Source organism: Schistocerca cancellata, chromosome 1 (genome assembly GCF_023864275.1).
Source record: "Schistocerca cancellata isolate TAMUIC-IGC-003103 chromosome 1, iqSchCanc2.1, whole genome shotgun sequence".
NCBI classification, from domain to species: domain Eukaryota; kingdom Metazoa; phylum Arthropoda; class Insecta; order Orthoptera; family Acrididae; genus Schistocerca; species Schistocerca cancellata.
Genome location: NC_064626.1, coordinates 651459873 through 651475736, shown reverse-complemented (window position 1 = coordinate 651475736; position 15864 = coordinate 651459873). Strand labels below are relative to the sequence as shown.

Below are 15864 nucleotides of genomic sequence, written 5' to 3'. Positions count from 1 at the left end.
GAAATAATACTCATCAAAACCAGACAGTCACATAAATATACGTCTGGAAACAAACAGTGATTTGAAATATGAAGCACTTGGTCTATGATAGTGCTCAGTTTTTTCACATTATAGGAGGTGCTCAATGTTGTTACCATTCATTCTTAAAAATCTATCAGCCCCACTTCTCACGGAATCATGAACTCGTGTGAATACATCTGGCTCCCTTGGATTCGATCACATGCATGTGACACATGCTCATGCAAATGTGAGTGTTGTTGATGGGTGTGGAATATACCAGTGCCTTTAAATGCCACCATAGCCAGAAATATAAGGAATAAAAACCAGGTGAATGGAGAGATCATACTACTGGATCTTCTAACTAATCCATTGCTCATTGAATGCTTACAGTAGGTATTGTTGTAGAAGGCATAGAAAATTAGGCGGTGCTCTATCATTCTTAAACCACATCCACTGTCTTCCTAGAGGGTAATGTTCTCCAATAGTACAGGTAATTTGTTTTACAAATATTATTGATAAATAACAAATGTTTATTTGTCTAGTAAACTGTTTGGTTCAATGAATCTGTCATCCACATTTCCTGTCTGCACACTGAAATTTATGATAAATAACAAATGTTTATTTGTCTAGTAAACTGTTTGGTTCAATGAATCTGTCATCCACATTTCCTGTCTGCACAGTGAAATTTAATTGAACTTGATACCTTGCTTCCATGATAATTCATGGCTTTGCATATGCCTGCACTTTGTTTTTATGATGCCACTCCTTATGAATCCTGCATCATTGTACAATACACTGGTTGAACTATTATCTCATGTTGTGGTCTTGTGAGTTGAAAGCTTTCATATGCTGTAAGTGATATGGATAAAGTAACAGTTCTTTCAGAACTGACCACACAAGAGTATGGTAGATGCCTTCAGCAGATCCAATTTTTTGCACACTTGTTTCAGGATCATGTTCTATTTGTTACAATAATCACTCCTCCATATCTGCTGTGTGAACTGTGTGAGAGTTACTGTGAACAGCTGTCCTTGTAATGAACGATCCCATATACAAATCACTGGAACAAACTACTGAACATTTTTTTCTGATGGAATGTGGTGTTGTAGGTGTTGATTGGTGTAAACATCAGGTGCCTGATGATAATTGCTGTTGTTTAAACCACAACTTCATACAATGTCCTCTATTTGCTACAAGGAACAACACGATTCCACTTTGCTCTTTACATTATTCACACTTCCCAAAATCAATAATCCTGTTCTGGTGCTGGTACAATCTCACAACAATATGTATGGAATGGATGATATAGCAGACAATAGGAAGTGCTATATTTGACAACAATATCACAATCAGAGGAATAAGTAAACAAACAAACAATCATTGAGAAATGAGCAATGCATGTCAAAGGGAATGCAGTTTCAATGCAAATAAAGTGCCCCATATGTCAATAATGAGACACTATTTAAAGCACCCTGTATATGTTAGCTGAGATTTGTTATTATTTAGGCATTTACTATTCCTATTCATTTAAATGTCAGAAATATTTCAGAAAAAATTCACAATAAATTTCATGTTGAGCTCAGGAGAAAGAAAAAATCTCTTGAAAACTTTAAAATCAAATGTAGTATAGTCTCTTAGAACAGCAAAAACGTTTTATTACTTGTTTACATAGCATTTTTTTTTTATAAAACACTGTGTTATTCAGTTATTCTAAGTTGTAGTTACTGCTTAAGAAAGGTGCTTTTTAATAGCTTCCCTGAAGCTTGGTTCACATATTATTTAATATATCTTAAGAGTTCATTGTGCATTACTTTTACTCCCCAAATAAAATTTAGAATTTTGAATTATTTTTTATTGCTGAATGTAAATCCTATATAGCTCTAATTTTATAATTTATCTGTAAAATTATTACTATAGTGTTCTCAGTGTGCTGATACTTTAGAGGGTATACTCATATTGTAAGTTCCAACTTCTCCTTAGTTTGTTTTAAAATGTACCAGAAAGACGTTCCATTACTTTTGAGAAAAATTCAAAGATAAAGCGATAGCAAGAAATGAGCTTGTTTAAGTTAGGACATAAACATAATTTTCCTGCAAACAATCAAGGCCTTCACTAGGATTGGAATAAAGGGAGGAAGTATTGAGTACCGTCTTTAGATATGCAAAAGGCTATGTTTCAAGATATTCAAAAGGGATGGGCTGATTATATCTCCAGTTTTTAATAATATTAAACACAACATTGTTTTGCTGTTTGTAATACTTTATATCAAATAATGACACCAATCCATTTCATGTACATTTTCTTAAGTGGTAAATGGAATAGGTACAAGACAACTGAATCATTCCATGGACACAAATTGATTACAGGGAGTTTACCAGGAGCAGTATAGAATTCCATGTATATAATAAACATTTTCTTAAAGATCATAGTTAAGGAAGAAAAGGATCGCTACGTAGAATGTATTTCATTTATCTCATTACATTTAATTTTCAAATCAGCCATTTTATTTAAAGCAGATGTTTCAAGTTTTATAATAAGAACATTTTAGGACACATACAAAATTTTACATTTTTTATGTTCACAGATACTGCTACACATGTACTTATTATAGCTTCCTGTACACAAAATAAAAAATATACTGGATGAAGAAAAATTCAAGCACTCAGACTTTGCAGCGTGATTCCTCAAATATCTGCGATACAAAAAAGTGTCTCTCACAAAAATTCATCCTGCGCATACTTCGGGTAGTAAATGGATGTTAAAGGATGGTAGTCTCACAACACAGTAACCACAGGTATGGTAACTACCTCTGTCAGAATATAGCAGTAGTGCTGTGCAGTTGGTGCAGTGGGTAGTGTTTTGGGTTAGCATGCAGGATGTGGAATGTTTGACTCTGGGTTGAGGCATATTTGTTTTTATTTTCTACATGTAGTCTGTGTAGTAAGGTATCTGACATCTTAATTGTCATACAGTGATTACAGTGGGTCTTCTACAAAACATTTGCACTTACATACTATGAACACAGAAACAGAAGTATAATTGTTTTCATTGGTCAGCTTTTAAAGAAGCCTTTTGCACATGTGGATGCAAATTGTTTCATATCACTGCATCTACTAAGTTCCAAACATGTTTTCTGTCTATTATCCCCCAATGGTTCCAACAGTTAGTACCAATTATTATTCTTGCCACAAGAATATCTTGTAATTATGAAAAAAAGTCTAATGCATAATAAGTAAAAGAGGTCATAGGAGCACTGTCATCCTCTTTTTTCCAGACTCAGAATACTCACAATTATAAATTTATGCAGCTATGTGTCTGTACTCTATACTAAAAATAATATTTCAGAATTTATTGCCAGAGGGGAAATACACGAACACAACAGCATGGCTAAGGGTATTTTAGACATACCGCGCCACAGATTAGCAAGAACAGGAAATTCCCACAAAGTTAACCCATTCAAAATGTTCAATAAACTGCCAATTCATGTTCAGATTATGGATATACATTTCTTTTTAAATTAAGTGGTACTGCTGGCTTTCAGATCATCCATTCTATGACATTAAAGAATTCTTTGAGATGCCTGAGGAGGATATTAGCATTTAAAAGTTGTCTGTAGTTGAACATATTATTGTGTGCTGTGGTTAATCGTGTTTAATTACGTAGTGTATACAATAAACAATAGAATAGCATATTATATTAGATTATAGTATAGATTATTGCATTAACTTTTAGAAGGTATCCTGGTGTAATGTGGTACACTGCCATGCTTGAAATGTATTCTATAATGAACTGACACTTGTTTATTTTATTATTCTGTATGTACTAGTACATCCTGTATGATGAAGCCAATATCATTGTGAAATGATCTATGGTGAATGAAATTCTTGATTCATTACATTTGTCAGGACCTTACATCACCAGTTGGGCTAGCAATGTGCTTTTTAAATCATTTCCAAACTTTTTTTCCATTTGTATGTAAAACAACCATGGAACCACTAATTATGCATTTCTACTCTGAGTCTGATAAGGACAAGCTGTTTAGTAAGTATCTCCATGCATCATAATCATCATCATTATTATAATTAGTATTGATAGAAAAGTGGAAGCATCATGTCCATTACCATTAGGGAAACAGTGTAATTTGAAAACAAATATTTCACATTTAGCAGCATTGGGATGGAGCATGCAGAACAAAAGCTGTAAGAGGGGTGACGCATGTTAGGTGGAACAGTCCACTGCGAATAATGATGTGATTATACTGTATGTTCTGTTCACCAGACAGAGACAAGTTGCAAGTGGAATAATGCACCTATGACAACACCATGTACATTCATACACATATTGCATTTTCTTCCTGTGTTATTCTAAAACAGAGTAGCAGATCTATGGCATTCACAAACAGTGCATATGTGGATAAGCTTTTGGTCCTTGGTGCATCTGATAACTGGGCTGGTGTTGCTGCTCATGAATCTGGACATCCTGGTCAACATCATCCAGATAAAAATGTGTTTTGTCATCTGGAGCTTTGACTTCAAAGACATGTTGTCTCCTTCCATCATAGTGTGACAAGAGGTCATTCATGGGCTCATCATACTCCAGCTACTGAGCAAGCTAATCTGGAGATCACACACCATGAACCCAACCGAGGTACATGTAGCACAGCAAGTCAGCTGCATGTCTTGCAACACGCGGTCATTGATGCACTGCACAAGTATGGCCTGCACCCCTATCATTATTCTTTAACGCAACACCTGCATCCTGCAGGCCATTGACTAAGGACATAATTCTGTGGATGGCTCCAGCAACAACAGGTAGCTAGCAACAATTTCATAAATACTGTAATATGGTCAGATGAAACAGCATTCACTCATGAGGGTGTTTTCAATAAGCACAATGCCCCTCACTGGAGTGATGTCAACCTTCATGTTGCCCTTGACGGTGGATATCAAGTTTGCTTTGAAATCAATGTCTGAGCCAAAATATTGGGAAACAGGAGTTTTGGCCCTTACCTGTTGCCTGATCAGTTGGCTGCACAAAGGTATCATGCACTCCTCTCAAACTATTTCCCTGGTGCACTTACAGTTCGTATTTGACAGAGATTACGGTTGAAACATGGTTGGAATTAATTTGTGATGGTACTTAGACAGAACATATCCAGAGAAATTACTCAGATGGTGAGGTCCAGTTGTATGGCCTTCACGTTAACCTGACCTAAATCCTCTGGATTTCTTCCTGTAGGGGCACTTGAAGGAGTATGTGTATTGCACTCCCCTGACACATGTGGAAGAACTGACAGCAAATGTTCTTGCTACTCTTGTGTCTGTGGATGTAGCCATGTTGCAAAGAGTCCAGATCTGTATGATCCAGCAGGTAGAGCAATGTTTGGACGTGCAAGGGGGTCACCTTGAGCATCTGCTCAGAGAACAACCTATTCTTTCAAGAACGTCATGTGGTCATTGATATGGAAATTATTATTATTATTGGTTGCTAATGTGTTACATCTGAGTGAACATACTGCATGTAGTATAGATGACTAGTAGATGTTGAGTTATTTAATTATGTAATCATTTTTAGCATATCGAGATTGATACTGTTTTTGTAAGTATTCTGTCCTATGACAGGTCACTTGTTTCAACTGTATTTTCGACTTGCCTGATCACAATTTTGGTATGTTCACCATTACAAAACACTGTACTATGTAAATGGCAGATATATGTGGCTTGAGAAACAATGCATACTACAGTATTGTATGGTCGAATGAAATTGGCAAATAAAAACAAATACACCTTGACCTACAACTGAACACTCAATCTCCTGCATGCTAACCCAAAATGATATCCACTGCACTTCTCCTGTATTCTGACAGAGGTAGTTACCATGCACATATGTACACTGTTGCCAGTCTGCCAATCATAACATCCTTTTACTGCTGGATATATGCACAGGATGGAATTTTGTGACAGACATTTTGGTATTGCTAGTATTTAAGGAATCACACTGCAAAGTCTGAGTGCACAAATTTTTCTTCACCATGTATAAAATTGAGTAATTTAATAATTGAAAAGATCATCAATGAACTCAACAGAATAATAGCACTTTTCCATGTGAAGAGTAAAGAGTAAAAGTAATCTTTTACACAGAACCATGCTCCATGTTAAATATATTAATTACTTTTATTTTATTGTAGCTACTTTGAATCGATTATTCGATATGGCATAATTATTTGGGGAAACTCAGTTCAAAAAATCATTCGCAACACGTGCTCCACATAGCCAAGGGCACCATGTCGACCATAATTTAAAGACCTAAAAATATTAACTGTCGCTTCTTTATACATCTTTGAGGTGGTTCTTTTCCTATGCAGCAGAGCTGATCTATTAAAAAAAATCATTTAGAACACTCATATGACACAAGACATAAAGAGAACTTTATGCTCACCTCTGATTGCTTAAAACTGTGTGCCCAGACTCCTCAGTATATAGCCATGAAAATTCACAACACAATAAAACGGTATGGCATAATGAATATGAAGAAAAATATTTTAAAAAGCACATTACATGATTTTGTAATTGAACAATGCTACTGCTTTGTGGAAGATTTATGAAGGATGAAGTGATACTTTGAGCTGGATACCTAAAATGGAATAAAAAAATATTATATTTGTAGTAGATGTAAATACTGTAAGTTTGACAAATTTTGAATAAGTAAACTCTCCACAAAGTATTATTATAAGTGTGACAAAATTTTAAATAAGCAAATTTTAACCTTGACATGTCTCCTGTAGATCAGACATATGTTCTGAAATTGTGTATGTCATGAGATGAATAAAACACATTTCACATATATACATATAATGGAGGGAATGGATAGTATATGGTATTTTCAAACTTTTAAACAATGATGGACACATTTTCTGTTGTTTGGCAATGCCCATATTGCAAATTAATTACTTTCTTCAGTAATATTAGAAGCCTTGAGACATTTGCTGAATCCCCCCAAAAAATTATGCCATAACACATAACTGACTCATAGTAACAATGATAGACTATCTTTATGGTGTCTATGTTTATGGCACCTAACAAAATGCACACTGCAAATAGTAAGCCATTCAGTTTATTTGCTAAGTAGTCAATGTGTACTTTCCAACTCAAATATCTATCAAAATTTAGGCATAAGAAGTTCAAATGATTTGCTTCTGTAATATCTTTGTTATCACAGGTTCCTATCATTTCACTCTGCGCTAATGAACATCAAATTGCATCATTCTGGTTTTAGTTATATTTAGTTTTAGTTCATTTTGATAAAATCGGGACTCAAAGTTTGTAAAGTATTTTTGACGCTTTATGGAGTTCTTTCAGGCACCTCATTTTAAATTATAAGTAATGTATCATCATCAAATGAAACTAAATGAACTTGAATAGCTAGTGGTTAGCCATTTTTGTAGAAAAGAAACAGACAAGGACTCAATACTGATGGTTTTCCAGTATGAGGATTACTTGCTTGAAATCAGAATCTTGCTTGAATCTGAAATTATGATTATTCTTAAATTCCTGTCTGTTAAGTAAGAGTAGAAACCACTGCAAAACACAGTCCCTGATTCTGTATATACACAATATGAGTAGAAGTAAGGAATGGTTTTTAACAAGTCATAGAATATTCCTGTAACCTTTGTACCCTTATCTAATAAACACATCTTTTGACTAAACTAACTGATGGCATTTAGTGTTTTTTACTTGGAATCCAATCTGATTTCCAAACTTTGTCATTTATAGTACAAAATTTTTGAATTTGTTTTGCTGCAATCTTTTCAAACAGTTTAGTGAAGATTTATGGAAGAGATATAGGATGGTAACCCCCATATCTTCTGTTGATCCCTTTTTGAATCATGGTTTTATCATGGGATACTTCCATTTATTTGGAAAACATCCCTGCTCAAAGCATTGATTTATGATGACTGACAGTGGTAGCGAAATGAAATCATCCATGTTCTTGACTACTGATGTGGGTATTTCATCCCACCCAGGTGAGGCTTTGTTTTTTAAAGACAATACTTCATTTTCCACATCTCTTTGGGTGGTTTTTCTAATTGTATAAATATCTGTTCTTGCTGCTTTCCAAACCTATGAAATTTTCCCCATCTTGATTGACTGCCATATCTACATCTGAATTTGCAACCTTCAAGAAGCATTTATTTAAACAAATGAACACCTGAATGAGGCTTACAATAATATTTCCAAATCTAATTTTCAGTATCACTTGTCTTTTGACTTTTGTTCCTAATTCTCTTTGAACAGTTGACCAAACTGCTTTTTTCTTATTTCCATTTTTGAGGATGAACATATCATTTGCTTGTTTTAGTGGTCAATACAATTTTCCTCAATATAGCTTCATAGTATTTAAAGTACATAGCAAAATCAGGATTTCTGTTTGATTTTAACTCACTATGGAGCTGTCTCTTTCTGGCAGTAGAGATTTTTGTTCTTGGTGTAATCCACTTAAATTTACTGTTTCCTTTCTTTTATGAAGATCTAGGAGAAAAAGATTCATGGCATATATCTACAAAGCAATTTAAGAAATTGTCAGTTTTTCCAGTGTTTGAAGCTCTAGTGGTCTACAGGCCAGGTTACAATATTTAGTTTACTATGGGAAAAGTCCATATACTTATGCTGAAATTCCTTTTTTTGTATATTTTTGTTGATCTTAATTTGTCTGGTTTTGTAAGCTCAATAAACAGAGCTGAGTGATCTGAAATGTCTAGGCCTAAGCAGTACTTATTTGCATTTTCAAACTAATAGTTTGTAATAACATTATCGATGATGGTCACTGGTCTACTGCTTTCTCTAGCACCTTTAGAAAAGTTTATGAATAAGTCATGAAATTCAGTGGATTTGCTGCTTTCAGCTAACATATTTTAGTTGAAGTCTGCATTGATCAATTTCTGAAGTTCTTCCTAGAGACAATGAAATTTAGCTAAGAACATTTTTGTTACAGCACATCCAGAAATTCTTGAGGTTGATATAACCACTGTATTCAGATCACTTACTGTCATTTCTTGTTAACAATATCTTTTATTCCCAAGAATAAGCAGTTTTCACTCAGTTAATACTCGGCAGAAATCAAACCTGCATTTGGATCGGACTTCCTTAACTCTTGTGCAAAAATATACTTATATGGATATGGTGTCTTTTCTTTCGGACATGTCTGAAAGAACAGACACCACTGATGACCTGCAGCCATCTAGAACGAAATTAGAATTATATATTAATACCTTCAGCTGCTGACGGGTGTTGATATATATCAATGGGGACAGGTGAAAATGTGTGCCCCGACTGAGACTCGAACCCAGGATCTCCTGCTTACATGGCAGTGGCTCTGTCCATCTGAGCCACCAAGGCCATAGAGGATAGTGTGACTGCAGGGATTATCTCGCACACACCTCCCGCGAGACCCACATTCTCACTTTATATGTCCACACACTACATTCGTAGTGTCCCTACCCAACACACTCATTACTCCTAGAAAACATTCTTACCAAGTCCCGTAAGAGTTCGGGTAATATGTGTGCATCTGCACAGAAGAAGAATGTCATGGCCGGTATTGTCAGAACTATATACTTATATATAAACATTTTACTGAGTCTAATATTCCATGAACATTGTGCTCATTAAGTATTGAGCGAATATTTTTACTTGCTGTGTAGGGCCAAACAACAAGAACAATCCACATTAATGCCATGTGAGTAGTTAGGTAAGGTATATAATTGTTCGCAGATGTAGATGTAGATTGTAATTCCATGTTGGTATAATACAATGGGCAAAGTGAACCACAGACAAATAACGAACTAGCAGAAACAAAAGTAAGATTAGATTAGATTAGATTAGATTAATACAAGTTCCATGGATCATGAATACGATATTTCGTAATGATGTGGAACGTGTCAAATTTTCCAATACATGACATAATTAAGTTAATTTAACAACATACTTAAGTTTTTCATTTTTTGTGTTTTTTTATTTTTATTTGTTTTAATTTTATTTTTTTTATTTTTTATTATTATTTTTTTTTTAATTTATATCTAAAAATTCCTCTATAGAGTAGAAGGAGTTGTCATTCAGAAATTCTTTTAATTTCTTCTTAAATACTTGTTGGTTATCTGTCAGACTTTTGATACTATTTGGTAAGTGACCAAAGACTTTAGTACCAGTATAATTCACCCCTTTCTGTGCCAAAGTTAGATTTAATCTTGAATAGTGAAGATCATCCTTTCTCCTAGTATTGTAGTTATGCACACTGCTATTACTTTTGAATTGGGTTTGGTTGTTAATAACAAATTTCATAAGAGAGTATATATACTGAGAAGCTACTGTGAATATCCCTAGATCCTTAAATAAATGTCTGCAGGATGATCTTGGGTGGACTCCAGCTATTATTCTGATTATACGCTTTTGTGCAATAAATACTTTATTCCTCAGTGATGAATTACCCCAAAATATGATGCCATATGAGAGCAACGAGTGAAATTAGGCGTAGTAAGCTAATTTACTAAGATGTTTATCACCAAAATTTGCAATGACCCTTATTGCATAAGTAGCTGAACTCAAACGTTTCAGCAGATCATCAATGTGTTTCTTCCAATTTAATCTCTCATCAATGGCCACACCTAAAAATTTTGAATATTCTACCTTAGCTATATGCTTCTGATTAAGGTCTATATTTATTAATGGCATCATACCATTCACTGTACAGAACTGTATATACTGTGTCTTATCAAAATTCAGTGAGAGTCCGTTTACAAGGAACCACTTAGTAATTTTCTGAAAGACAGTATTGACAATTTCATCAGTTAATTCTTGTTTGTCAGGTGTGATTACTATACTTGTATCATCAGCAAAGAGAACTAACTTTGCCTCTTCATGAATATAGAATGGCAAGTCATTAATATATATTAAGAACAACAAAGGACCCAAGACTGACCCTTGTGGAACCCCATTCTTGATAGTTCCCCAGTTTGAGGAATGTGCTGATCTTTGCATATTATGAGAACTACTTATTTTCAACTTTCTGCACTCTTCCAGTTAGGTACGAATTAAACCATTTGTGCACTGTCCCACTCATGCCACAATACTTGAGCTTGTCTAGCAGAATTTCATGATTTACACAATCAAAAGCCTTTGAGAGATCACAAAAAATCCCAATAGGTGGTTTTCGGTTATTCAGATCATTCAAAATTTGATTGGTGAAAGCATATATGGCATTTTCTGTTGAAAAACCTTTCTGGAAACCAAACTGACATTTTGTTAGTATTTCATTGTTACAGATATGTGAAGCTACTCTTGAATACATTACTTTCTCAAAAATTTTGGATAAAGCTGTTAGAAGGGAGATTGGACGGTAATTGTTGACATCAGATCTATCCCCCTTTTTATGCAAAGGTATAACAATAGCATATTTCAGTCTATCAGGGAAAATGCCCTGTTCCAGAGAGCTATTACACAGGTGGCTGAGAATCTTACTTATCTGTTGAGTACAAGTTTTTAGTATTTTGCTGGAAATGCCATCAATTCCATGTGAGTTTTTGCTTTTAAGCAAGTTTATTATTTTCCTAATTTCAGAGGGAGAAGTGGGTGAGATTTCAATTGTATCAAATTGCATAGGTATGGCCTCTTCCATTAACAGCCTAGCATCTTCTAAAGAACACCTGGATCCTACTGTATCCACAACATTTAGAAAATGATTATTAAAAATATTTTCAACTTCTGACTTTTTGTTCGTAAAGTTTTCATTCAATTTGATGGTAATATTGTCTTCCTGTGCTCTTGGTTGACCTGTTTCTCTTTTAATAATATTCCAAATTGTTTTAATTTTATTATCAGAGTTGCTGATTTCAGACATGATACACATACTTCTGGACTTTTTAATAACTTTTCTTAATATAACACAGTAGTTTTTATAATGTTTGATAGTTTCTGGGTCACTACTCTTTCTTGCTGTCAGATACATTTCCCTTTTCCGGTTACAAGATGTTTTTATACCCTTAGTAAGCCATGGTTTGTTACAAGGTTTCTTACAAGTATATTTAACTATTTTCTTGGGGAAGCAGTTTTCAAATGCATTTACAAAAATGTCATGAAATAAATTATATTTTAAATTGGCATCAGGTTCACGGTACACCTCATCCCAGTCTAACTGCTGTAGGCTTTCCCTGAAATTTGCAATTATTAAATCGTTGACTGAACATACTACTTTGGAGGACTGTTTAGTATTGCCGACTGGAGCTATGTCATATGTTGTAACTAGCTGTGCACCATGATCAGAAAGACCATTCTCAACAGGCTGAGCATTTATCTGATTAAACTTATCTTGGTCTATAAAGAAGTTATCTATCAGTGAGCTGCTATCCTTTACCACCCGAGTAGGAAAATCAATAACGGGTGTCAAATTGAAAGAACCGAGTAATACTTCAAGGTCATTTTTCCTATTACCCTCTTTCAGAGAATCTACATTGAAGTCCCCACAAATAATAATTTGCTTCCCCCTGTCTGACAGATAGCACAACAAGGAGTCCAAATTTTTCAGAAATAGATGAAAATTTCCTGATGGGGACCTATATACAGTTACAACACTGCTATGTTCTTCTTCATAATACATGTGTTTATGGCTCTAAAAAGGTGCAATCAGCTGACAGTTTACAGACCACCAACATAAAATACCTTCAACTGTATCAAGAAATTAGATACAGTATTACTAAGGTTATGTAGGCATACATCAAAATTCTTGATTTGTAAACTATTTTTACTGATTTTTTTGTCATACAGTACTAATCAAGACAAGCAATTGTGTTGATATGCAGCTTTACATATATGTGTGTGTGTGTGAGAGTGTATACCTGTCCTTTTTTCCCCCTAAGGTAAGTCTTTCCGCTCCCAGGATTGGAATGACTCCTTACCCTCTCCCTTAAAATGCACATCCTTTCGTCTTTCCCTCTCCTTTCCTCTTTCCTGATGAAGCAACCGTTGGCTGTGAAAGCTTGAAATTTGTGTGTGTTTGTGTGTCTATCAACATGCCAATGCTTTCGTTTGGTAAGTTACATCATCTTTGTTTTTAGATATGCTTTATATATATATATACACTCCTGGAAATGGAAAAAAGAACACATTGACACCGGTGTGTCAGACCCACCATACTTGCTCCGGACACTGCGAGAGGGCTGTACAAGCAATGATCACACGCACGGCACAGCGGACACAACAGGAACCGCGGTGTTGGCCGTCGAATGGCGCTAGCTGCGCAGCATTTGTGCACCGCCGCCATCAGTGTCAGCCAGTTTGCCGTGGCATACGGAGCTCCATCGCAGTCTTGGACGTGAACCGTATGTGCAGTTGACGGACTTTGAGCGAAGGCGTATAGTGGGCATGCGGGAGGCCGGGTGGACGTACCGCTGAATTGCTCAACACGTGGGGCGTGAGGTCTCCACAGTACATCGATGTTGTCGCCAGTGGTCGGCGGAAGGTGCACGTGCCTGTCAACCTGGGACCGGACCGCAGCGACGCACGGATGCACGCCAAGACCGTAGGATCCTACGCAGTGCCGTAGGGGACCGCACCGCCACTTCCCAGCAAATTAGGGACACTGTTGCTCCTGGGGTATTGGCGAGGACCATTTGCAACTGTCTCCATGAAGCTGGGCTATGGTCCCGCACACCGTTAGGCCGTCTTCCGCTCACGCCCCAACATCGTGCAGCCCGCCTCCAGTGGTGTCGCGACAGGCGTGAATGGAGGGACGAATGGAGACGTGTCGTCTTCAGCGATGAGAGTCGCTTCTGCCTTGGTGCCAATGATGGTCGTATGCGTGTTTGGCGCCGTGCAGGTGAGCGCCACAATCAGGACTGCATACGACCGAGGCACACAGGGCCAACACCCGGCATCATGGTGTGGGGAGCGATCTCCTACACTGGCCGTACACCACTGGTGATCGTCGAGGGGACACTGAATAGTGCACGGTACATCCAAACCGTCATCAAACCCATCGTTCTACCATTCCTAGACTGGCAAGGGAACTTGCTGTTCCAACAGGACAATGCACGTCCGCATGTATCCCGTGCCACCCAACGTGCTCTAGAAGGTGTAAGTCAACTACCCTGGCCAGCAAGATCTCCGGATCTGTCCCCCATTGAGCACGAACGCTGGACCAACTGAGGCGCCAGGTGGAAATGGCATGGCAAGCCGTTCCACAGGACTACATCCAGCATCTCTACGATTGTCTCCATGGGAGAATAGCAGCCTGCATTGCTGCGAAAGGTGGATATACACTGTACTAGTGCCGACATTGTGCATGCTCTGTTGCCTGTGTCTATGTGCCTGTGGTTCTGTCAGTGTGATCATGTGATGTATCTGACCCCAGGAATGTGTCAATAAAGTTTCCCCTTCCTGGGACAACGAATTCACGGTGTTCTTATTTCAATTTCCAGGAGTGTATATTCAGACTAGGGTTTGACGGGAGCCATGCTAGGGTAGTACTTGCAGTTACAAAGACCTCTGTGTCTGGTTGGCTTAGTGGTCAGAGAATCTGCCTAGTAAAAAGGAGACCCGAGCTTAAATCCTGGTCCAACTAATTTCAATCAATGCCCGCACACAGCCAATGTCTGTAATTTCTTTGTACCGTAGTTATGACTTTTGTATAAAGAACATTTTTTTAAATTAATGACACAACTAAAAACTTTATCTACAAGTCATTTGTTGTTCTGCCTCCTAGTTCCTGGGAGTATACAGTTATATTTTAATCTTGATATTATAAGTCATTGTTAAATGTCAAGCACCTATAATAACAAGCCACCTTCATAGTGGTTTGAGGAATAGTTACTTAGGGTTCGGCATACCATACATTGTAAATCCATGGAAAGGAATGATGCCACTGGGTGGGAATACAACTGTATTCTCAATAGTTGGCTGCTTGTTCTTTAGCACAGCATGGAAAGGATTGCTAGCACTGTGATGGAAGATGGACAGTACCTCAGTATCTCTAGAAAAACAAAGCATAACCTGAAATGAAAATATAAGCCCATATTAATTACAAAAGGATTTCTGATGTAATGGGAAAGTAGAATGAATATATGCAGCAAAATACAAGGAAGCAACGAATGCAATGAACAATATATAAGAAAAAACTTAAGATTAGTATATCAATAACATTTGTGTTATGAAAGCTGTAACTTCCGAATTCCTGTCATATGATGTTACTGATTTGATTATTACAATTCCTTGGATAAAAACATAGGCATAGAATAGCAGAGGATATAATGACAATGATCAAATCAAGTGTCACAAACACACTTAATTTTGGAAGGAAACTGGAATTATTTTCCTAGGTAGAAGCTGTTTGCACTTGGATATTTGCATAATTATCAGTGAAAGCTAGCTTATAGATTTACATGACAAATGTCCATTTGATGTCAATTCCCTTTTGGTAAATGTAATTAGTTTATAATGAATATATAACATAAGTCACACTAAAAAATGAGCTATGCATAATTAGTAATTGGATATTTTCACTACACATTATGATGAAAGAATGATATTGCTTATGAACTAACATATGAAAGAGATCTAAGTGTAGGGAAGATATTCCTTGTTCTTGCGTGTGAGTAATTAATAAGCCCATGCTCAAATATAGTTTCATATATAATATGTTGCGTTATACACTCTTTATGTAAAAAAAAAGGCTGACTTTAAAAATACCAGTTGGTATATTATATTTGAATAGCATGATTACAAAGGAAGAAACCTTGACTTGTAGGTATTTATCAGTATGTTAAACTTATTGAAAAGAGCATATTCAAGAATAAAAAGAGGCTTTTATTGTCATAAG

General features: G+C 36.2%; 1 protein-coding gene across 1 annotated transcript in view; it reads right to left on the bottom strand.

Moving 5' to 3' along the window:
- Nucleotides 1–15864, bottom strand: part of LOC126183425 (TBC1 domain family member 19) — a 198191-nt gene that overhangs the window by 40415 nt on the left and 141912 nt on the right. The window contains exon 10 of the mRNA XM_049925394.1: nt 14876–15038. Within this exon, the coding sequence (XP_049781351.1) occupies nt 14876–15038 (163 nt within the window). The remainder of the gene's footprint in view (nt 1–14875; nt 15039–15864) is intronic.